Below are 23,920 nucleotides of genomic sequence, written 5' to 3'. Positions count from 1 at the left end.
CAGGGAGGAGAGAGGGCACTGGGGAGTGGGGCGCCATGCTCAGGGTCCAGGGGACAGTAGGGTCAGTGTGAAAGGACAGCCCCAAGGGAAAGATGCAAGTCCACAGAGCTCACCCCTGTACCCTCCCAGCCAAGCCCAGTGGTCAGGGCCCAGCTGTGATATAGCTACACACATAGAGGACAGACACGGGGAGGAGGAGGAAGGTTACAGCTTCTTCACGACAGAATGCGGGTGCTGATGGAAGGTTCTGGCTCAGCGGTTCTATCACACCTGCACACTGGAACCAACCGGGGAGTTTAAAAAAATCTTCAAGCCCCAAGCCCACCACGAGAGATTCTGATTTAACTGGCATGGAGTGTGGTCTGGATAGGAGAGTTTGTTTTTTTTTTTAAATTTTTTTATGTTTTTCTTTATTTGTGTGTGAGAGAGAGAGACAGCATGAGCAGGGGAAGGTCAGAGAGAGAGGGTGACACAGAACCTGAAGCAGGCTCCAGGCTCTGAGCTAGCTGTCAGCACAGAGCCCGATGTGGGGCTCGAACCCACGAACTGTGAGATCATGACCTGAGCCGAAGTCGGACGCTTAACCGACTGAGCCACCCAAGCACCCCACATGAGGGTTTTTAAAAGCTCCCTAGATGGTTTGAGTGTACAGCTGGCTCGGGCATTGCTGGATGTACCGATGACGCTTAACGGGAGAATCTGGTGAAAGTACGCACACAGCCTTTCCATCCTGGGATGCTATCTGTTCTGCTCTGTGAGGCAGAGCTGCCAGGGGTGAGGCTGACAGCCTATATGGTTTGGGGAATCCTGCCTCATCACCTTAGACCCTTCTCTCCACTCCAAGGGAGCTTCCTTCCAACCAAGGTTATGTGCTTTGCCTGGAACTCTGTTGTGGCTTCCAATCTCCCTGTAGCTGTGTGCAAAAATCTTTCCCTATACCAAGCACTGTCGTGAATAGCTGGAGTTCTGGAGCAAGACTGCTTGGGTTGGAACCCTGGCTCTCTGCCTAGGCGGCCTGACCATGGCCATGGTACTTAACTTCCCTATGCCTTGGTTTCCTCACCCGGAGAGAATAACAGTGCCCGTTATTGTCATGAGGACTGAACAAGAGCATACTTGGATGTGAAGTTAATGGTCACTGAGTATCAGCTAGTGTAACTGACCATGCCACAGGCCCGGGAGACCAGGGAACATGGCTTGTCCCTCCCATCTGTCTCTAGCACAGTGCCTGACACACAGCAAGCTGTCCAATCAGAAAATGACCACTGGTGAATGAATGAACATTTCTACTGCCTAAATTCATGTCTATGCTCCTACAAGCCTTGTTCCCTGCGCTCTGAGGTTTGGAGCACAGGAGCTACTCTCCAGCACTCTGGACAGAGACAGAACCCTGGCGGGAGACTGGCCGGCTGCCTAATGGAGTGTGCAAATGTTTTGTTTTAAACAAACATCAAACAACTCTTTGCTTGCTGTTCTTGCTGTTCGCCTGTGTGCCACCAACAGAATGCCAAGAGCATCCTGGATAATTGGAGGTTTCAAATAATCAAGGCTTTACCACCCAGTGGCTGGCACAGAGAATGCCATTCCATTTGGGCAGAGACCAAGTGTGTGAGAGGTCTTTTGCCCAGAGACTCACTTGCTCGTTCCCTGTGGGCAGACACATGAGCAGGGTGTGCAAACAGGAGCACCCCCACCCCCCGCCATCACATCTGGGGGCCACATCTAACTCGCACTAATTGCTGTTAAAGCCTGTTTACTCCCAGCCGGTCCCTCATACTGGCTCCACGGGTGGCCAGCCTCCCTGCACTGTGTGATGATTACCTCCCCAGGCTGCTTGCCAGCTCAAGGGATGCCCGCACCTACTGCTCGTTGCCCATGGGCACAGCCTGGTACTCTGTCACGCTGGACAAGGGCATTCTGGGAGATAGCATGAGTCTGCTGTGGCACTCAGACAGCTGCCACCTTGAGGGCAAGTCATTCTCCCCCGGGATCCTTGACAGTACTTGGAGGGGAGGGGACAGGGTCAGGCTCAGCCTGCTCGCAGCTAGACGTGCTCAAGGGAAGTCCGCACCCAGTGCCCAGGGAGAGGATCAGCTACATTTCCCCCTGGACAGGTGTGGGGCCCTAGACCCAGGCTCAGGAGAAAAGGGTCCTCCCAGTCCTGCCAGCCTAGTCAAATCCTTGCCAGGCTTAAAGCCTGCACACAGTGATCATTCCCTCTTCTCATCTACCACGTGCCTGTCTCAAATCCCATCCTCCTCGGAAGCCAGAGTGCGACCAGAGATGGTAGAGCAGCCGACTTCAGGGTGTGTGGATCCAGGAGGGGAGGGGAGGTGGGCTCCCAGGGACCTGGGTGAGTGCCACAATTCTGCGGGGGGCTGGCCACTCAGGGTCCTCTGGAAGGACAGCTTTGGCAAGCCTTTCTTGGCCAGCTGAGACCTGCCCAGGATGCTGTGGCTCACCAATTAGCCTCTATCCAGCCCTTTAGCAATGTCCTCTGCCTCCTGTGTCCTGGTCCCTGGGTAAGTGCGAGAGGCCCAGCAGGCTGTGGGGCAAGGGGTCAGGGAGGAGGCTGAGCACCAGCACATGACCAGGACTCCAGGCTGGCTGAAGGGCAGGACAAGCCTGACACCAGTTGGTGGGAAGTGACCACAGCGGACCCTGGCACCAGCTCCAAAGGGTGGAACTGTCCTGCCCACTCTGCAGCAGGGATGAAACAGAGGCGTGCAGAGGGGAGGGGGTGTGCTCGTGCAAATGATTTAAGTGGAGCCTCGGACCTGTGCCTTTTCTGCTACGGAACTCTGAGAAGCCAAAGGAAAGGAGGGAGGATGGGAGCACGGTCAGAGTTGAGTGGAGTCCAATTCAGAGGCTCTCTCCCTTGGAGGGGGCCCCAGACCACCAGGAGAAGAGCAGAGGAGGTGGAAGAGGAGTTTGCCCTGACTTCTGCTTTTGTTACCACCACGGACGGGGTGATCTCGGCTGTCTGTCCGGAGCGAAGACAGGCAGGCAGGCCTGAGGAAACTCTAAGGAGCCTTCCCTTCTTGTGGTTCAAGCTGCATCTTGGGCCCAGGGGAAGTTGTGAGGGCAGCCGGCACTCACAGATCAAGGCACCTGCCATGGAAAGCTGCCACCCAAGCCCCCCACTTAAACCACCACCTCGTCTGCCAGGAGGCAGGGCCTTGTGTCCAGAAGCATTTGTTTTGGCTGAGATCCCCCACTTGCCGCTTCTTCATTGTACTGAGCGATGGTGGGTCTGCAGCGTGGGCGGCAAGTCTGACCTCTCAAAGCCCTTGAGGCCTCGGCACGGTCCCTCCCTGGCAAATTCTGATCAGCGGGGACCGTGGCCTTGGCTAAACCAAGGTGGTATGAGGTGGGAAAACGGAGGAGCTCAGAAGATACAACATGCTGATTTCGCAGGTGACTTTTACAGCTCTGGGCACAGGCCGCTGACGGAGCAGCTTGCTGGCACTCGGAGCATGAAGCACACCACTTACTAATCCCTCTTCAGATCAGACCAGCCCCCACCCCCAGGAGAGCCTGGCAGCTTCCTGGGGAAGGAGGCTGGGAGGCCAGCTTCTCAGCTCTGACCTGTCTCAGGGGCAGGAATTTGGTTGCTAATCAGCCTCTTGCCAGCCAGCAGCTAATGAGGCCTTGTGGTGTGCCCTCTCGCAGGGAGAGCTGCCTCTGCAGCTCCAGCACTCTTTCTGGGGAGGCCGGTGGGGGAGAGCCAGCCCTCTGCACCCTGCCACCTTGTTTATGCATCCTACCAGCCACATGGCACGCGGCACCTGTCTCTTCACACAGTGACCCACACCCTCCTCTCCCATCCAATGAAGGCTGGACAGGCTCCGGAACACCAAAGACACGTGGGCCGGGATGACCAAAGACCTGGCATAAAACCCCGCCTCTGCCATGGCCCAGCGCAGGCTGCTTGCCCTCCGTGAGCCTCTCTCCTCAGCTGCCAAGGGGTGAGAACGCCCCCTGTCCGGAAGAGAGGTCTAGGCAAATTCAACAAGGTAATTACAGAGCAGCCATGCTAGGCATGCCAGCTGTGGGGTAATGAGAAATTTGTGCACTTCTGTCTCTTTAGATCAAATAGAGTATTATTTCCACTTCTGCCCCTCCAGGGTTTTCTCTGCCTAAAAAAACATTTTCTGGGGGTGCCCAGGTGGCTCAGTCGGTTGAGCGTCTGACTCGGTTTTGGTTCAGGTCAAGTGTCAGGCTCTGTGCCGACAGCATGGAACCTGCTTGGGATTCTCTGTCTCCCTCTCTCTGTCCCTCTCCTGCTCATTCTCTCTCTCCCAAAATAATTTTTTTTCTGGGTTCCAGGGGAAGCACTAGTGAGACTTCCCTTTCCTTCCACTAGAGGAACAGGGAGTGGAGAAGGACCAGTCCCACTCTGTCCCCCTCCTCCAGGAAGTCCTCCTCTGCCCACCCCCATGCACACTCCTCCCGCAGCATGTGGAAGTCAGCGCTACCATCCCTCTCCCAATGCAGGAGAGCAAGCAGAGCCTGCAGAAGCCCTCAGGACGGTCGGCTTGCCGAAGCCCTCCCACCAAGGGCAACAGCTGTGTTCCCTCTGCCCCCGACACTGCTCGGTTTCTTGTGTGGGACAGGGCGAGGCTGGAACAGCTAGGTGAACATCGAGGGAGGGCGATCTTGACGTCTTGGCGGGCATCTGTGCCCGCAGCCTAGGAGGATAGCAGAGGCTGCATTCAGGAGGACCTCTTCTCTTGAGGAAGGCCAGAGAGAAGCTGTGGATCCCAGAAGGACTGCCCGCCCCTGCTCGCCAGAGAAGAGGGAGGACGCTACGATACAGGGCCACAGCAGGGGTGCTGGTGACCCCCTGGGCCAGCCGTGCTCCTTCCAGGTCCCCACGGTGCCCCCACTCCCCCCCTCGTCCTGCAGGACAAGCGTCCTGTACTCGTGGAAACCTTACATCTGAGGGCTGGCACGCGGCCCAGACTGAAGCCAGGAGGTGGGGGTGGGGAGTGGGGCACAGATTCTCAGTGAACACACTGCTGCCCCCGCCCAGGTCACCTGCTGGAAACGGAGACCCCTGGGCCCATCCACAGAAATTCTGATTCAGTAGGTCTGACAGAGGACCTGGGAGCCTTCGTCTTTAGCTAGGACTCCAGGGGGGTTCGGATGTGGGCTCTGTGGCGTGCACCCTGTGGGATTCTGCAAGGCTTAAAGAGCAATTGTGCTGGGGGGGGGCTGGGGGGGGGCAACAGCACAGACAATGGCCCTGAGATGGCACCTGGTGCCTTTAGGGAACGGCACCAGACCAGCCTGCATTGTGCACAGAAATCACCTGGGGATCTGGCTCAGGTGCAGATTCTGACCCCAGAGGACCGAGGTGGGGCCCGAGAGTCTGTGCTTCTAACAAGCCCCCAGGTGATGTCCACACTTGTGGGTCGGTTTGAGAAGCCAGAGTCTGGGCAGGGGTTCTCAGACTTTCGTACGCATCCGTATTGCCTGTGGGGTGGGGGCTGGTGAACACAAATTGCCCCCTCCCTGCATTTCTGACTGAGGAGGTCTGGGGACGGAGAATGTGCATTTCTAACAAGTTCTCAGGGGCTGCTCAGAGACCCCACTCAGAAATACTGGCTTCGATGGTAAGAAGTGAAACAGCATGAGGGCAGGATGAAGTAGCTGCGGTCCAGAGCATCCCTGCGTCATACAGACACTCGCTTTTTCCTTCAAAGTTCTATCGCTCTGTTACACTCTCAGCAAGAGCTTGTTCTCCTCTGATCTCCAGCTCTGTCTGGAATGCCGGGAAAAACCCCAGTGAGCTGAGGGTTATGGAAAATTGATTCTAGCTTAACTGAAAAAAGTCCCCTGCTTAGCAAACTGCAGTCTCCCAAGTACCTGATCTTCTCTGCACCCCAACATGTTCCGGGAGTACGAAGAACTGCTATGTAGGATTGAGCTCTCCGGCGGACTCAGTGTGGTTCCCGCATCCACCTTCGAGTCATGGGTGACAGCTGCCAGGGTGAGGGAGGGTTGTCGCAGGAGGAGTGATCCATCACGTCCTCATGGCACCACCCACCATGACTAAGTGTCTCGGCCTCCTCTGAAACCCTCCCTGGGCTCTCCCAGGAGCCCCACCTCACAAGGACACAGGGCCGGCCACCCTCTGCCCGGATCCTCCCCCTGGCACACCTGGAGTCCTGACCATGACTTCGCTGCTGTGAGAGTCTGCCACCTGCCTCCACTCACACCTCCCTCACGGCCTGGAAGCAGCCTGAGGGCAGGGCCTGCGCCTGGTTCATCTTGGTAGCTCTTACGCTGTTTCCAGAACCAACTTTTTCCCAGGTGGTCTGGTCTAAAAAACTTAGCACGCACACACCACTTTCTGGTTTGGAAAGCATACCGTCCCATAGTCCAGAAACCTGTAACTCGCTGCTGTCTGGATAAACACTCTAAGCTACAAATCTTCTTCCTCTGGGGAGCGCCTAGAGAAAACACCTATGTCCTGGTAGGCTTGTCTCCAGGACCCTGGAAGTGGCCCATCAGCTGCTGTGTGTGCCCTGGGGCCAGCTGGGGAGGGTGGAGGCCCCTTGATCTGCACACGCCACATTCACCTAAACCGGCCCAGACCTGCGGCCTCGGGGGTGGGGAAAAGGGCCACAGGGAGAGAAAATGACAAGACATGAGGAGGGACTTTCAGACTCAGAGTGCAGGCTGGTAGGGTGGGCAAGGGGGGACAGGTGGGGATAAACAGGTGGCACTAAACCTGTCATCTACCTGACCCCTCAGCCAAGCCTCCCTGCCCGTCCTCACTCCAGCCCTACCAGTCACCAGGAGGATATAGACGGTGGTGACTATGATGGACAGAGACATGGATGGAGAAGAGCAGAGGGGAGACTACTGTGCAGCTGGCGGTGTGAGGTGTGGGGGCAAGTGGCTAGGCTGGCTGAGGACAGAGCCCAGACCTCTGCAGGACAACTCATGGGACTGGCTTCCGGCATTTCTTCATCACAACCCACAGTGAGAAACACACTTTTACATCACAGCCCAGTACACGTGTCTGTGTGTGTATATAAAACTGAAATAGAAGTCACAGAGCAGTATTACCACGCTCCGGGTGACGTGCTCCATCACACTCTGACCTCAACCTTCGGATCTGATCTGACTTCACGGCTCGTTAATGGATCACAGCCAGCAACTTGACACAATCTGCCCTACTGTGCCCAAGCCTTGGGGCTTGGGAACTCCTGCCTACCTCGGTGCTCTCAATCACCCCAGCACCTGCTGAATGGCAGACACCATGCTCCACACTGGGTGGGGGTGGGGAGCCCAGCAGCTCCGAGATGAGGGTATGGAGACATCATGCACAGACCACAGGACGCTCAGTATGGGGAGGGGGCAGCAACGGGGCTACCATGTACCACATACATGACCTGAGCATCCAGTTACCGCTGGGCACCATGCACCATGCAGGACCAGCACCATGACCTGCTGACAGCTCGCGTCAGAGAGCAGGCACGGAGTGTCCCTGTCCCTCCCAGCCCATCCCTTCTCTCCTCCATGAACTGGAACCCTCTCTCCTCTACCCCCGACTTCTGGCCCAGAGTGGGGGAAGATCGGGCACCAGCCGTATTCAGAAAGCAGAAGGGACGGGAGTTGACCTCCACCCCTCCCAGGGTGCTGCAAGCCTCCGGGTGTTCCGGGGACCAGGCTGGAGCTACCCTTAGGGGCGGCCCCTTCAGAGCTGCTTGTTCCTGCTTGCTGAATTAAGCTTAAAGGCAACTCATGCATCTCAAATTTATTTCTCAGGGGAAAAAAAAGTTTCCAACACTCTCCGTGGGCTCTGAAGGGGAGAAATAAGTCACTTTTAAGGCATTCTAAGCTCCTACTACAATTATCCCAATGTGACCCTGCAGACAGCTGCAGCTGGCAAAAAGCGCAAAGCTATTTCCATAATGAAGGACTGTGTAGCCCTCACCTTCCTCGCCGATTAAAGCCCTCCTCCATCCAGCCGAGCGATGAAGACTGTAGCCTGGCCTTCCCACTATTCTGGAGAGTTAGAAGTAATCCAAGTAACTAGGGTGGCTCGGAGAGAGGTAGAGCAAGGAGGCGAGAAGACCCCAGCATGGGAACAGCAGCTTTCTCCCCATCTGGGGGGCATGTGGGAGAACCCCAAGGCCTCCCGCAGAGGAGCAGGCTCTAGACTCAGTCGAGCCCCTCTGGGAGCCTCCGAACTTTGGGGAAAGCGAGGGTCTTTGCCAAACAGGGGCAGTCTCCAGCATGTCCATACGCCCTGGGCCTGGCCCTGGCTGGGCCTCAGGAGGCTCTGCATAGGTGGGCCTGGCTGGGAAACAGCACGGGGTAGCTATCTCTTTCATCTGGCCAGGTGTACGACAGAGCCCTGGCTGTGAAGGCCAGGAGAAACCTCTTAGCCTGAAGTTTCTACATCCAGCAAGTGGGCCCTGGGCCTGTGCATGAGCATTCCTGGTAAAGTGTAAGGAACTCCCACATGTACTTATCACTGTCACTTCACAGGCAGGAAGAGATACCTACCCAGGAGAATGAGTCAAAACAGCCCCTCTTTGTTTTGGGAACGGTTGCTGCTGAGGGACATGGTGGCCTCGTGGGAGGGGAAGCAGTGGGGGACCTGTAGCACCCTGGGCTGCCCGCTTTGTACTTCAGCCAGCACGCAGGGCCCCACACCCTGCTCCCCTGCTTGGGGCAAGCTGCCTTTGGGAGTGGGGGTGGAGGGAGAACCTCCGTCTAAAAGCTGAGAAGAAGCTGAGGCTCAGAGAGGTAATGGGTTCTTCTGGGGCTGCGGGCAGGAAATGGGGGTGGGGGGGCCCAATGGCCAGCACCTGTCCAGGCCTGCCTACCTGCAGCTTCGAGCCCCGTTCTGGTCTCCGCATCAGCTCATAGTAGCCCCTGCGTGGTAACTGCCCCATTCGGGTAAGTAGCAGAAGGGAGCAGAGGCATCAGGAATGGTCTCAGACACCAGGAGGTGGGGGAGGAAAGGCCCAGTGGGGAGGGCCTGGCTGAGAATGAAGGGCTCAGGGCGAGACCCCCAGACAGCCACAGCAGCATAGGAGGGAGAGCCTCACAGTGACAGGCACTTCTGGACATGTGCCTTCCACCCAAAGACAACACAAGGGCTCAAGGGACTGGGGAGCCAACGTGGGGCCAAAGGCACTCAGGGATCCTGGTCTTGGGAGGGAAACGTCCAAACCAGAGCCCAGCCCCAGGGCCATCCTAGGGGCCAGACAAGGCACCCCGTCCCGGGCACGGAGCCGAGATTTAGAGTCTTGTATACTCGACCCGGCACTTCTGCAGTCTCACTGTGCGACATGATGCACTCTCACGGCTTCTCTGAGCTTTAGTTTACTCCTCCGTAAAAGAACAGATTCCAAACCTCAGAGGTTACTTGGTCCTGCCCGCCCCCACCCTGGCCAGGGTCCTCGAGCAGCATCCCTGACAGATGGGATCCTCAGCACATGTGGGAGGCAGCCGCTCTCCGCCCAGCTCCAAGCCACTTGAGAGCTCTTGCTTTTAGTCAAATGGCATAATGGCCATGAAAGCAGTCACAAAGATAAAAGCAGAAGCAGAGGGGGTCATTATTGACACGGCCAACATCAGATGCGACGTGAGAGGGCACAAACTAAGGCTGAAGATGGGCTGCTGAGAGCCAAGGCAGCCAGAGGATGGAGCCAGGGAGGAGGGCACAGAGGGACCCTGGTGAGCAGCTGGAGAGGATGCCCAGGGGGAGCTGCCCACAAGGAGGAAAAGACCACCCTCTGGGCCTGCCATTTGCAGAAGGCACTCTGAACCCAGGGCAGAGACCCTCGGGTTCCCTGGGGGGGAGTGTATGTGTACAACGGAAGGCACAGAGGCACTGCCTTGGACACACTGGCCTGGCAGCCCCTGCTCACTAACAGTGAAGAGCTGCGGAACTTAGGTGGAGGGGGATGTACATAAGGTCCAAGCTGGAGGGTCTGGGAGGTTGCCCAGGCCAGCGGAGATGCGAGAGAGAGCTTGTAGGCCAGGGCGGCCCACTGGTTCAGGGCAGACTGGGCCTCCAGATGGTTCCCTTTCCCGGCTCAGTGCCCTGTGCTCAGGGGTCTCAGACCGGAAGGCTCACCCTGGCCCGCAGGTCTGTGCAAGTCTGACCCCGGAGCCCCATGTCCATGCCCCGTGACCCTGCGAGCCCGAGGAAAGGGAGGGCAGAGGGCGGAACTGCAGACAGAGGGAGGCGCAGGGCCCGCACGGCCAGGGCCGCTCACCCACGATGTTGTTCTCCTCCAGGTTGATGGTCTCTAGAGCCGGCAGGGTGGTGAGCTGCTCAGGAAAGTCACGGAACTGGTTCCGGGAGAGGTCGATGGCCTTGAGGTGCTGCAGGGTGCTGACCTCGTTGGGGAGCCGGTGCAGGAAGTTCCCTTCCAGGCGGAGCTCTGCCAGGTGCAGGAGGAACAGAAAGACAAGTGAAAGGGAGCAGATGACAGGGGTAGTGGCACCGGGGCCAGGAAGGCAGCGAGGCAAGCCCCGCCATGGAGGCGTCCCCCCAGGGGCTCGCCCCGTGTGTGCAGGAGGAGGGCCCGCCCGCCATGCCAGAGGGGCTCCCAGCTCTGGGCTCTGGAACGGAAGGCTCTCTGGACGAAAGTGTGGCTTAGACAAAGGTTAGGACTGGCTGGCTCCATCCTCCCTCAGACAGAGCCTCAACTCTGGGCTCAACAGGACAGGTCAGGGTGGGCAGTCCCTGGACTCCCACATCCACAGCCGAGATGAGGGACACTGCTTTCTACCACCCTCCCTGTTCAAGGAGCCGCCAGGGGCAGCCAAGGTCTTTCTGCGTCACGTGACCCCACTCCCCTGTTCAGCCCCAGCTGTGGCCAGAGGAGCGCGGGTTCCCGCCCCACGGCAGCTGCTCCAAAGGCTGGCCAGCGACCCATGCCGGGACCCGGGGAGAAGGTGAGCTGGGCCTCTGGGAGTCCCTCCTTTGGGGATCTGGTTAAGGCAGGGCTGGGCTTGGCCTGGTAGAAGCTGAAGCTGACATGTATTCTATAGAGAGACGCCTTGGGAGGTCCTGGGGGCCCTAGGCATGGCCAGGGATGAGGGGCAGAAGCCAAGAGTCAAAGGGAGGGAGCATAATGCAGGGCTTGAGAGTGGGGGCTGGGGAGTCCCTACTGCCTGGTTCAAACCTTGCCCAAGAGTTGTTCATTCAGGTATTTAACCACGTCAGGTCTTAGTTTGCTCATCTGCAGAAAGGGACTAATAATAATACGTGCCTCGCAGGGTTGTCGGAGGGTTAAATCCAGTAGCGTGGGGAACACACCTGGCGTGGAGGCCAGCACACAGGACACACTCACACGCGCTGCTATTACTCTCACAGCACAGGGCTGTGTGAAGACCAGGCGTATGCAAAGTGCTGAGCACACGGCTGGCACATGTAGGTGCTCAATTAACACTAGGACATAACGTAAGGAAACAGAGGAAGGCAGCTGGGCGCTGGAGAACGGGAGACACAGAGAAGGAGAGCTGCCATGAGCCCAAGATAAAGAGGCTGGGCCAGCAGAGGCCTTGGTTTCTGGGAGTTTCCCAGCCCCTGTCCACACGTGACCTTGCAGTGAGCCCCTCGTTTACTAGAGGACTCAGGTAAACCCTGTCACCTTGTCTCACCTAAAGGAAACTGAGGCCCAGAAATGCTGAGTGACCTGAAGAATGACCTCGGCTCTTCTCTCTGGGGCCAGCTTCGTGGGTCTGTGACCAGTGCAATCACATGGGGTCCTAGGCTCAGGAGGGTCCCACACCTGAGTTCGAATGCTTTGTCCTGCCACCTTGAAAGTCCTAATATGTATCCTGGAGTCTGTGTCTTACAAAGAGCCAGAGTCATGGAACGTCAGGTGATGTCTGGTCCTGTCTCTCAGCAGCCTGCTCTCCTGTCCTGGCTGCCCCAAGGCGGGCTGGCCTCCCCCTCTTCACCCCTGCCCTGTAGCTGTGTGAGCTCTCATCCCCGGGCAGAGGCCCGGGCACAAGGAGCAGCAGCTGGGCACGAGTGCCCACGGCAACCCGGCTGTAGCACGGTGCCAGCTGTCCCCACCCTCCCTGCCCCTGGCTGGCATCACCAAAGGATGCCTAGTGGGTGGCATCTGGAGGACAAGTCGAGGCGGGAGGGAGCCTCTCACCCACCCCGACCCAGGTTCGCACACGTCCTGAGGCTGAGGTTTAAAGATCCTGAGCTGCCTGGCTGCAGCTCCCCACGACCCGTCCCTGGCCCAGACAAAGCATGGAGGTCCAGCAGGCGGTGGGGGCTGTCGGGCTTGAAGGTTCATGCGCATGTGCCCTGCGTTGTGGGGCAGGGACACTCTAGACGCTGATGAGAGGATACGCTTCCTGCCTTCCTCCTTCCAACGTTCCTGAGTCTGGCTTGAATTTGTCCTTCTGGCCCATGCAAGGCACCCTCTAGAAACGAGTCATTGTGTAATCTCTTACTACATGCGAGACAAATGCTCTGATACACGCATCTAAAACTGGCCTCGTACAGTATAAAGAGGAATGGTAAGGGGCGCCGGGGTGGCTCAGTCGGTTAAGTGGCCGACTTCAGCTCGGTCATGGCTGGGGGTTCAAGCCCTGCATCAGGCTCTGTGCTGACAGCTCAGAGCCTAGGGCTGCTTCGGATTCTCTGTCTCCCTCGCTCTCTGCCCCTCCCCCACTCACACTTTGCCTCTCTCTCAAAAATAAGCATTTAAAAAAAAGATGAATGGTAAAATCCACACTAATAATTTAAAGTTTTGATTTCTCCTTAATTAGAAGGACATTAAGTAGCAAATGAAAAGTACCATGACACCCTGAGAGAGACCTCGGAAAAAAGAAAAAGCTCAGGTTCCTTTAATGGCACTTTGATGTTCCCCTGCTTTCTGAATGAGGTTCCTGCATTTTCATTTTGCACCGGACCCACCAGGTTCACCCTGCTTCTCCCCCTGTGCTCCATGCTTCTCCTGCTGCCCCTCCAGGAAAAAGCCCTGAGGTATGTGAGATGGGCTGCCCAACGGCCCCTCCCAAGGTTTGGCAGGGAGGGCCGAGCCCTGGCCCATGTGCTCTCTGTCTCTGCACACCTGACCACCAGCCCCCCGCAGGCTCCTGCTCCACCACGCTGGGGCTTGGGCGGCCAGGAACTGTATCTAACTCCTCTTGTTCCCTACATCCAGCCCTCTGAGGGGCACCCTATGGCCACTCAGAAAGTATCTGATGAATGACTCTTCCCACCCCTCCCCCAGGTAGCAACAGATAATGCGGGGGGCCTGGCTGGCCTGCCTCTGATTTTCCCACCTTTGAAGAACCACTGCTTGCCCCCCACAAACTCAAGACCCCCCCAGCAGCCAGGATGTTGGACAGCCACACCTTAAACCAGAAAATGCCCCTATCCAGATGACAGTTATCAGGCCACTGTGTTGGATGGGATGCTAGAGGCTTCCAGTCCAGTGCTTCCCAGGCTTGCCTCTGCCAGCCACTTCGAGCAGGCTGCTGCCTCAGGGTCTTTGCACTGGTAGGCCTCTGTTTCTAGAATGTTCTTGACCAGTATATTTGCAGTGCTTGTGTACCACTTCACGTGTGTCCTTGCTCAAATGTCACCCTGTCTGAAGTAGGGTTCTCTCCCCTGCAGGGTTTACCCCTGCTGTATCTATTGTCACCTAACATGCTGACCTGTGTGTACGCTGGCCACCTCTCTGCAAGAATGGGAGCCGCATGACGATGGGGCTTCACTCTGCTCTAGCAGAGTGCCCATGGCACAGTGCCCGGTGAGTGCAGAGTGCTTGATATCTGACCAGTGCACAAATGAGTACATAAATGAAGCGGAGTGTCAGCCTCACGATTCTGCTAAACTTCTGTTCCACATACACATTGTTTTTCTCAAGCTGAGTTGTTCCTTGTTATTACATAAACATGGAGAAAGGTTATTACTCTCCATAAGAATAGTGTTATTTAATTCTCACTGGACGCTGTTGCCAGATGCGGGATCTGGGGCCCAGGCGCACTCACACCAGCGGGGAGCGCATGCCAGACAGTGGGTGGCTGCCACATGGAGACTCTCAGAAGCCACCTGCCTGCAATGGACATTTGTTCCCGGACAAGAACTGGCCCAATTTTCCAGGCCATTCGGTTCCTGCTTGGTGCGTTTCCCTAAGCCCTCATTTTCTAAGAATGCGTCCGTGGCACTGTGGGCGGTCTGGCTGCCAGAGCACCCCCAAATCCCCAGCTTGCAGTCCACGTGCCAGCGGGGCCTGCAATGGGCCACTCAGGGAGCCAGTCTGGCCTCTGGAGGCAGTTGCTGGGGACAAAGAGGGAGTTTTGAGAGCACTGCTCCACTGCTGAGCTCGTTGGCAGGTGCCAGTCAGTGTTACACACGAGGAGGTGGCCAACATCCTCAACTGTCCCCAGGTCTGTTTTCATTCCTGTGGTCGGGAAGGCCTCCTCACACCCGGGCGCTGGGCTCTGCCTTCCTGGAACCCGCCGCACTCCTCCGGCAGCCCTCACCGGCTGGGCTACACAGATGAAGTCGGGGCACTGCCCCAGCCCCTCCCAGGGCTTGTGGGAAGTGGCCATATGGCATGAAGGTGACAAAGCCAGGCTCTGGGGCCTGGTGTTTGTGGGTTCAGGGTTGGACTCTGCCACTTCCGGACTATGTGACCTGGGGCAAATTGTTTATCTCTGCCTCAGTTTCTTCATCTGTAGGATGAGGACAGTACCAGACTCTTCTATAGGATTGCTGTGAATTTAGTAAATTAATGCATGAAAAAGACTCTGAACGGTGCTGGGCACACAGCAAGTACTACGGAAGTATGTGAGATAGACGGGTAGGCAGACAGCTAGGCAAACCATGCTGGTACCTGGTGAATGCAGGAATCCAATTACTAATGAGTTACCTGTGAGGCTTGTATTTCTAACCGCCCAAACTTGGAAGAGAAGAGCACGCCCTTCGCCTGAAGCTACAGTGAGCACAAGACCATCCTCCCCTGCTTCAGATGGCCTCTCAGGGTTCCGAGGCCTTTGGGGAGCAGGTGCCTGGAGCACCGAGCAGTGGGAAGCAGAGTACAGCCCCAGCATCACATGAGCTTGCAGGGGACACACCACCTGCTGACCGGGTCAGGGACAGACCCCACAGCGGGGGGTGGCGGCAACCTGGGTAACTGCTGCAGGGGGTGGGGAAGAGGATCTTGCCTTTCTTGGTTTTGTAATCCTTAGCCTTTGATATGTTCAGAATAGCTATTTAAAAAAAACTTTGGGGACGCCTGGGTGGCTCAGCTCATTGAGCGTCTGACTTCAGCTCAGGTCATGATCTTGTGATTTGCGAGTTCAAGCCCCACGTCAGGCTCTGTGCTGACAGCTCAGAGGCTGGAGCCTGCTTCCGATTCTGTCTCTCCCTCTCTCTCTGCCCCTCCCCTGCTCATGCTCTGTCTCTCTCTTGCTCTCAAAAATGAACATTGAAAAAAAATTTAAAAAAACATTCACACCCCTAAAAACAAACAATCAAAGCCTTTTATCAAACCATGGTGGGCATGAGTAATGACAGCCCCAAAGCGGCTCAGTGCTGTGTGAAGCATCCACCACTACAGACAGCTTCTGAGAGCCTTTCCGGAGCTTGCCTCCACCTGCAGCCTGCAAAGCCAGTGCTGGTGGGGCCACAGAAGCTGAGGAGAGGGTGCTCCCTGGGGGTCTCAGAGGCCTCACCCAGCACCCTGTCCCTGCAGCTGGCTCCCATTGCAGGGGACCCCAAGGGAGCATCCCTAACTAGCAGAAAACTCACGCCAGCCGGTCATCTCTGCTGCTCAGCGCCCTGCCACCAGTCAGCTCAGGGACGGGCCATCCAGTCTGGGAAGGTGAGCTGCAAGAAGGCTCTGCCCAGTGCCCCGACACAAAAACTGAGGGGCGCGGCCAGTCTAGGAAGCCCTTGGCATCGTTCACCACTGTTCAAGGTAGCAAGTGTGACATCATCACTGAGGCTAGTTTAGGGGCCACAACACCCTTGAATGGAGGTTCCCAGAATGACCAGGGGCCTTTCTTTCCTGCACCTCAGACAGCTTTGCTTCGTAGGCTGGTGGGCACCTGCTGCTTGCATCCAGGTTTGAGGAGATCATGCTGAGGATGGCAAGTAGGTATGTGTGTGGCCCGGCTCCAGTGGCTCGTCGATGCGGCCCAGGCCACTGAGACAACGCCAGGCTGCTGTGGGTGACCAGGTACTGCTGGCCCAGGGAGAGAGGGAAGGGGGTAGAGGAACAGCAAACGGGAAGCAGGCAGAGCTGGCTGAGGTACGAGAACCGCAGGCAGGCAGGCAGGTGGTGTTGGTTTGGCCCAGCAAAGAGGGCACGGAAGGTGTTCGAACATGCTGGAGCTGGACTCCAAGGAAAAAGACTTAAGCCGAGTTACCAACCAGGACCCAAGGCCAGGCCAGAGGCCCCTGGAGGGCCAGGACCAGTGAGGTGCATCCTTGCATCCTGTGTGCCCAGCACAAGGCCTGACACAGAGAGGGTGCTCAGGAAAGACTTGACAAGAAGCAAAGGAACTGCTGTTGGCTGATTAGAACAGAAACTCCTCAGATTCTCCCTGCTGCTCCCAGCCCAGCACAGGGCTAACCTCGCGGTACGGAGTGCAGGAATGTGAGCAGGTTGGTATAATTTGACAGGAGTGAGTCAACTCTTCCAGAGTGAGGGTCAACCAAATGGTGGCCAAGTGGAAAGTCACAAGGGTCGAAAGAGTTTAGGAAGAAGAGCCCGCCGTTCAGAGTGGTTCTTGAGCAAACTTTTCTGGAGGCAGGAATGCCTTGCTGGGCTTGTACTTTTTAATTAACCGTGCTGGGTGATGGAGTAGTCTTGGCCTCCTGATACCTGGGGCATCAAAATCAGATTTTAGCTGCCCTACTTACTAGCTGTGTGATGTTGGGCAAATCACCAAACCTCTCCGAGTCACTTCATCTCTAAAAAAATGAGACGACAAAACTTACCTCCATGTAGCTAGGAACAATGAAGGAGAGGATATGTGTATAGCACTTGGCATGCGGTAGGTGTTTAATAAACACTAACTCTGTCCTTTCCTAAGGTGCAGGAAAGAGAAAGGACACAAATCATTTTATAGAAACATGGTGGCCTTCTCAGGGTGCCCAGGGACGGCAGCAAGCAGGGGGTTGATGAGGGGCGGGTCTCTGCATCTACGAGACCTGGAAGCACCGGACCTGTCCTGCTCCCAGAGGAGAGGCTGTGGTGGCACAAAAGCCTGCGGGTGACGTTCATGCTAAGAGCATGCGAGGGAGGGAGACTATGCAGAGCTCCTGAGTCATAGCTGGAGCAAGATAAAGAGGCGCGGAGCAAAGCTACTGAAAGGCAGGAGAGAGACGGGGAGGGACACACTGAGCAGCTATGACAACGCCATCAGTCACATGCAGAGCTCTCAGCTCCCTGGCGGTGGAGAAGCCTGGGCTGACGCGGGCACGCCTCCCCAGCAGAGGGGCTGGCACTGCTCTTCCATCCTGAACCTTCCCGTGGAAGTGTCTTCAGCCTTCCTCAGACTGTGCTCCCCCACAGCCCCACCTGGCCTCACCCCAGCCTTGGTGTCCGGACGCCCCAGCCCCTGCCATTCCCTGAGGAACGGGGACAGCCACTGCATCTCCCCATTCCCTTCTCTACGAATCTCACGAAACACAGGGAGCATCTGTACACTGATCCTGTATGCGCTCTTGTGGAGCTATCCACTCAAGGAAAGTCACAGTCCGGTCCTCAGTCACTACTGAAGGTGGCACGCAGCCTAGCCCTGGGCGGTGCTGATCGCTCTCACAGAAACCAGACGCTATCGCAACTGTAACTCCAACGTTTGTTGTTCTAGCCACTGAGATCTGGGGTTATTTGTTCCTGATTCGAGACGGGCCTACTCTGACTGGTACGGCTGGTTTACCTTTAAGTGCATTTACTGCTTTCTAAAATGAGCATGCAGCGCATGCTCATTGTAGAAATACAGACATCACAAAAATATGGAACACAGAAAAATGGAAGTCATATGTATTCCCACCCCAGGGAGTACCAGAACTATTTGGTATCCAATCTTTCATATTTTTTCTGTGTACACTAACAGATGAATGGATAGACAGATAGACTAATGGATGGACAAGTATTGTTTTAAAAAAACAAAAATGCAGGGTTGTGTGGTTGGCTCAGTTGGTTAAGCGTCTGACTTTGGCTCGAGTCACGATCTCACAGCTCATGAGTTTGAGGCCTGCCTCAGGCTCTGTGCTGACTGCTGGGAGCCTGGAGCCTGCTTCTGGTTCTGGTCTCCTCCCTCTCTGCCCTTGCCCCACTCACACTCTGTCTCTCTAAAATAAACAGACATTAAAAAAAAATAAAACAAAAAAATCAAAAATGCAATCATAGACTATATATGCTTTTGAGACTGCCTTTTTCACTCAAGAGAACTTGGGCAGCTTTCCAAGTCATTGCTTGGTGCATCCTCTGGAGATCACTGCTCTAAAGATTCAGAGACTCGTAGATATAAAATCATCCCCTTGCCCTGGCTTCACGTTTCCCAGGGAAGGCTGCTCTCTGAAGTCTGTCTCTTCAGCGGCAGGTTCAGAGAAAAGATTCAGCTGCAAGGAGGAGGGGCTGGATCTGCCTGAAAGGTGGCCTCTCTCACAGCTCAGAAGCTTTTCTGAAAAGCAAGAGGCAGAGGGAGTAGCGGCTGGGCAGGCAGGGCTCGTGCCCTTGGCATTCAGGTCCTTAACTGCAGCAAGGTCATCAATGGGGCTGCATTGAAACTTGGGAAGGAAGGGGAGGCTTTTCATTACCAAGCTTCCAAGGGGGCCCAGAGGTGCCCTCTCCCGGAACCAGGCTCCTGCTGCAATCGGCAGGTGCTTAAAGGCTAGGCTCACGCGGGGGAGGGATTCTAGGGAAGAGCTCGTCCGCCCAACACCAAAAGCTTAGCTTCCTGTAGGGGGCTTATAACAGAAATGAATAATGGTAACTAACATCTGTGGAGCACTACTATGTTCCAGGTACTTGTTCTAAGGGTTTATAGGCAATCATCATTTTAATTTTATCATAACTTATTACCCCCAGTTCACAGAGAGATGAAATACCTTGTCCAAGGCCAAACCCCAACCTCTCCCCACCAGATATTTGACTTTCCTCTCCCAACTCCCAGTAGCAGGGCTCAAACCCCAGCCAGACTCCCCAAGAGACACAGGCCATTCATGCACCCAGCTTTTTCCAGTGTGGCGACCTGAATCTCCACACCACCTGTTCTCAGGATACTCAGCAAACCCTTGCTTATGCAGCGGTGAGTGAGGGAAGGGGGTGAGAAGCAGTAGGGGCTGGTTCTAGTTGATCTCCTCCTGTGTCCATGGGCCCACCCTCTCTCCGGACGGCCCCTTGAGGTCCTCCCTGCCCGTCTGCAGCAGGGCTGAGAGGAGGTGCTGCATGACACAGATGTTCACTAAGCCCCCCTTAGACACTCAACCCAGCACTTTAACATTAAAAGGATAGTCTTTGAAAAGTAAAAGCACGCAATAAATGGAATTTCTGTGAGGGAGGTACAATACCCATGGGACTTAATTCTTGGATTATGGGGCCTTTATGAGAAACAAAATTGAAAGCAAACTTTAAAGCAGAAATGGAAAGGGAAAATAAGAGAGAAGGTGGATGCAGCTGGGTGGGACACATGACTTATGAGAAAGTCACTGAGACACAGCGATACGAAGACAGCCTTCACTCACTCATTCAGCACCTCCCATGTGGCAGCTCCTGTGCGATTGTGGGGCAAGTCCCGGCCAACACTAGTTCCTTCCTTCAACAAGCTGACACACCAACCGGAGGGGGGGGAGGGGGGCAGGGAGTAATAAACAAAGACAAAGAAATCAGATGATTTCAGATTGCTAGGAAGGCATGTGTGACCAGAATGAAGAATGAGAAGGAACCAGTGTGTAAAGAGGCCAGGGGGAAGCTATCAGGAATAACAAACACAAAGGCCCTGAGGTAGGAAAGATCTGGACACGTCCGAGGAACAGAAAAGGGGTCAGTGCTCTGAGAGTGAAGACTGCAAGGAGAAAAGTGGTAGACGTGAGGCCAAAACCAGGGGAGGCAGGGCCTGTGGCTTCGGGATGGGGCTCACCCTACATGAGGCAGGAGCCAAGGAAAGCATCTTGGGAATGAGTGTGTGGTCTGTATCCCTGGGAACTTGCTGAACTCATTTATGGGTTCTACGACGGTTTTGGTTTTGCTTTTGTAGATTCCGTGGAGTTTTCTACACAGACCATCATGTTGTCTGCAAACAGGGGCAGTTTTATTTCTTCATCTCCAATTTATGTTTTTATTTCCTTTCCTTGTCTCGCTGCAGTAGTTGAGAATTTCAGGATGAGGGAAGACATCCTGGCCTTGTTTTCAAATGTACAGGGAAAACAAACATTTCATTAGCAAGTCTGACAGGACGTTTACAGATGTTCTTTACGACCTTGAGGTGCTTTTGGCTTCCTCGTTGGTCAAGTGCTTTCTCTTTGTCAACAGAGAGATCATAGGATCCTTCTTCGTTAGCCTTTGATAGGATGGAAAACACTGGTGGATTTTTCACATGTTGAGCCGAACCTGCACATCTGGAAAAATTAACAAATCCCACTTGGGTGTGGCATACAATTCTTGTGTCTGCTGACCTGTTTGACCACTAATACTTTGTTGAACATTTTTGTGTCTCAGTTCACGACAGTCATTGGCTATGGTTTTCCTCACGCCGCCTTTATCTAAATTTGGCCTCAAAGTACTTCACAGCATGGGGTGGAAAGCATGGCCCTCTCTTCTATTTTCTGGCAGAGACTATGTACAACTGATGTTAATTCTTGTTTAAGAGTTTGACAGAATGCTCCAGTGAAATCCTCTGGGCCTCGAGAGTTTATGTCAAATTTATGAGTGCAATGTTGTTCATAAAAGACTTGGTAGCTTGGAACCAAACTGTGGAGCAGCTTCCAGGCCCCCATCACCACAGGAGGACCAAGAAAACAGGCTTCTTGGGATCAAATCCAGCACACCTATCAAGTCCCAGTCCTGGCAAACTCCCGGGACTTTATGTCGCCCTGCCCTCGGCACCTGAGGCTTCCTCGCTGTCTCCACTTCAAAGGAAGAACAGAAGTGTGGACAAGAGCCCCAGCCACCTGACCGGCGAGTGTGCTAAGCTTCAAAAAATATCATAGCTGCAGCCACAGGTGGCTTTGCTTCTCCGCCCTGGGGCCATGATACACTCTTTTTCATGGTGGTGTCACAATGCCCAGGCCCCGCCAGCCTCTCTCTTGGACAGAGAGGGCTGAGGTCCTCTGGTCCCAGGGGGCTGCGTTAACGGGATTCCACATGCTTCTTTCTGCTCTCTTACATCAGGGTTCAGAGTCAGACAACCCGGGCCCCCAAAACGGACGGGGGCCCTGGGAGAAGACCTTATTCCAATTGGCTCCTGAGACTGTCCACGGCCTGAGAACAGCCCATCACGACATTCCCTTATTTATTATCCCTAGTGAACTGCGGTTTCCGGTGTCTGTTTAATGGATCTCTCCTGCCCCGAGTTCTTCTTATTACTTCCGCACCATCCGTAGCTTGGATAACTGCCAAGTGTGACTCAGAGGCCTTACACTGACCCCAGCAGAGAGAGGAAGCCTGCTGATTCCATTCAAGGACAGATGAGGCAGCCCTGCAATAATTATGTAGCCAGGCAGCGAGGGAATGTGCCAGCTCCAAAAACACGTGCCCATCGAGAAGGACTAGCAGCACCTTGGCCGTGACCCTGCATCAGTGAGCAATCATGTTGCCTGTTGCCGATGAGGCCCCCCTGCAGGGCAGTCAGCTGTTGGGGTGAGGCAGTAGGTGTCCTTCAGTTGGTCCGTGCTCAGCACAGACAGCCACTGTCCACAGCGGGCAGAGGGGCGAGGAGACAAGAGTCAAGTTTCCAAAAGCCACATCCAAGTGGGTGGAGGGAAGGAAGGGGTGAGAAAACTCTAACCAGGTCTGGAAGTAACTAAAGCAAAGTGCTCACCCTCTGCCGCATGCAAAGAACAAGGTGGCTCTCACTGTGCTGACATGGACCACTTTCTAACATAGTTGCTACGAGATAAAGACAGGTTGCAATACGATGCGCACAACCTCCCAGGAGCTTCGCCAAGGAGATGAGGAGGTGGACTGCAGTCCTGACCCCTCCTGCCTTGCTGCGTGGCCGCAGGCAAGTTATTTAAATCCTCTCTGCCTCAGGGTTCCTCATCTGAAACAAAGAGCTGATAACACTACTGACCTTGTGGCGCTGTAAAGATTTAAATTATTTTATTTTATTTATTCATTTATTTGCTTACTTATTTAAAGTTTTTTACTAGAGAGAGAGAGAAGGCGTAAGCAGGGGAGGGACAGAGAGAGAGGGAGAGAGAGAATCTCAAGCAGGCTCCCCATTCTCAGTGCAGAGCCCGATGTGAGGCTCGAACTCAGGAACCGTGAGATAATGACCTGAGCTGAAATCAAGAGTCAGAGGCTTAACCAATGGAGGCACCCAGGCGCCCCAAGATTTAAATAATCTTATACTTGCAAAGTGCTTTACCAGCGCCTGTCCGTGGAGCTATACTGTAAGTATACCATGAAATACATGTATCTTCACACTGGCAGAGGATCTCTCTAGAACTGGTAACTGCAGCTGCTCTGGGTAGAGGAAATGGGCATCGGGGGATGAGAGGCGAATTTGTTTCCCTATTTCCCTCTCTGAGCCCTGGAGCACTTACTGTGTGCATCCACGGCCCATTCAAAACAAATAGCAGGTGCCTCAAATGAAGCCTTGGAGTTTTAGAACTAGAGAAACGTACAAGAAGCAGGAAGGACAGAGGAGGGATAGAAACTCTTAAATCTCAGATTCAGGAGTGAAGCAGGGCTTGGAACAGGGGAATGACGGGGTGTGACAAAGCCTCCGTCACACGGGGAGAGGGAGATCTTCGCTGGAGCCCAGTGGCAGCAGGCATCAGAGCCTGTGCTGAGCTGCTGACCACGTCCCGGGTCTGCTGGCTTCCTGGGTTGGCACGGAGCAGGATGAGACATTCTCCTGCTTGTGTGGCACAAATACCCCTCTGCAGGGTACCCCTAAGAACCCTCCAAAGGGAACGTATTTTATATATTTATTGTCACTTGCCAGGAAAAAAGGACACAGTTTGGTTTATAAGGACTTATAAACGAAGTGAACAAATTAACAGCCTATGAGATTTATACATTTCCCACGAAGTATCACTATTATGCCCATCTTAGGATGAGAAAGTGAAAGCTCAGAGTGGTTCAATAATTTGCCCAAGGTCACACAGCTGGGAAATGCCAGGGCCTAGTAGTTCCTCATGATTCTTAGCACAGTGGCTGGCAAAGAGCAGCCATAAATGACTGAGCAAATAATGACAGAAGTGACATATCCATGGGAGGTCAGGCTAATAAATGATGAAAGCCATCCACAGATGGCCATAGGCCTTTTGGGCTGAGACTTGGTGGCAACCCCCATCACAAGGCGGACTAGTTCCCACCTCTTGAGTCTGGGCTGGCCCTGCAACTGCTCTGATGAATGGAATACACCAGAAGTGACATTCAGGGATGTCCAAGGTCAGGCATCAAGCTCGGCACCAGCCACTAACTTCCTCTTGGGAGCCCAGCCACTGTGAGGAAGTCCAAGCAGGCTAGAGGCCACAGGGAGCGAGGCCCTGAAGGGCGAGGGACCTCCGTAGAACCGCCAGCAGAGACCAGCCCACCCACGGAGCTGAAGGAAATAGCGCCTTGTTGTTTTAAACCAACACACTGTGGGGTGCTCTGACACGTGGTACAGAGCCAAGAAACCACTCTTCTGCCGCCACCAGTTCATGGAGCGGCACATGCTTGCCTGGACGGCCCAAGGAGAGGTGGCCACGTCCCGCGAGTGCCCCGGGCCTGCGCTG

The 23,920-nt window shown here is 55.0% G+C and overlaps 1 protein-coding gene across 1 annotated transcript in view; it reads right to left on the bottom strand.

Annotated features, from left to right (window-relative positions):
- Nucleotides 1-23,920, bottom strand: part of LRRC20 (leucine rich repeat containing 20) — an 88,451-nt gene that overhangs the window by 14,441 nt on the left and 50,090 nt on the right. The window contains exon 4 of the mRNA XM_077778669.1: nucleotides 10,251-10,418. Coding sequence (XP_077634795.1) covers nucleotides 10,251-10,418 — 168 coding nt within the window. The remainder of the gene's footprint in view (nucleotides 1-10,250; nucleotides 10,419-23,920) is intronic.

The sequence above is a fragment of the Crocuta crocuta genome, unplaced genomic scaffold (assembly GCF_008692635.1).
Source record: "Crocuta crocuta isolate KB4526 unplaced genomic scaffold, BGI_CrCroc_1.0 scaffold167, whole genome shotgun sequence".
NCBI lineage: Eukaryota > Metazoa > Chordata > Mammalia > Carnivora > Hyaenidae > Crocuta > Crocuta crocuta.
Note: the sequence above shows the minus strand (reverse complement) of the source record. Positions and strands in the feature narration are given on the sequence as shown.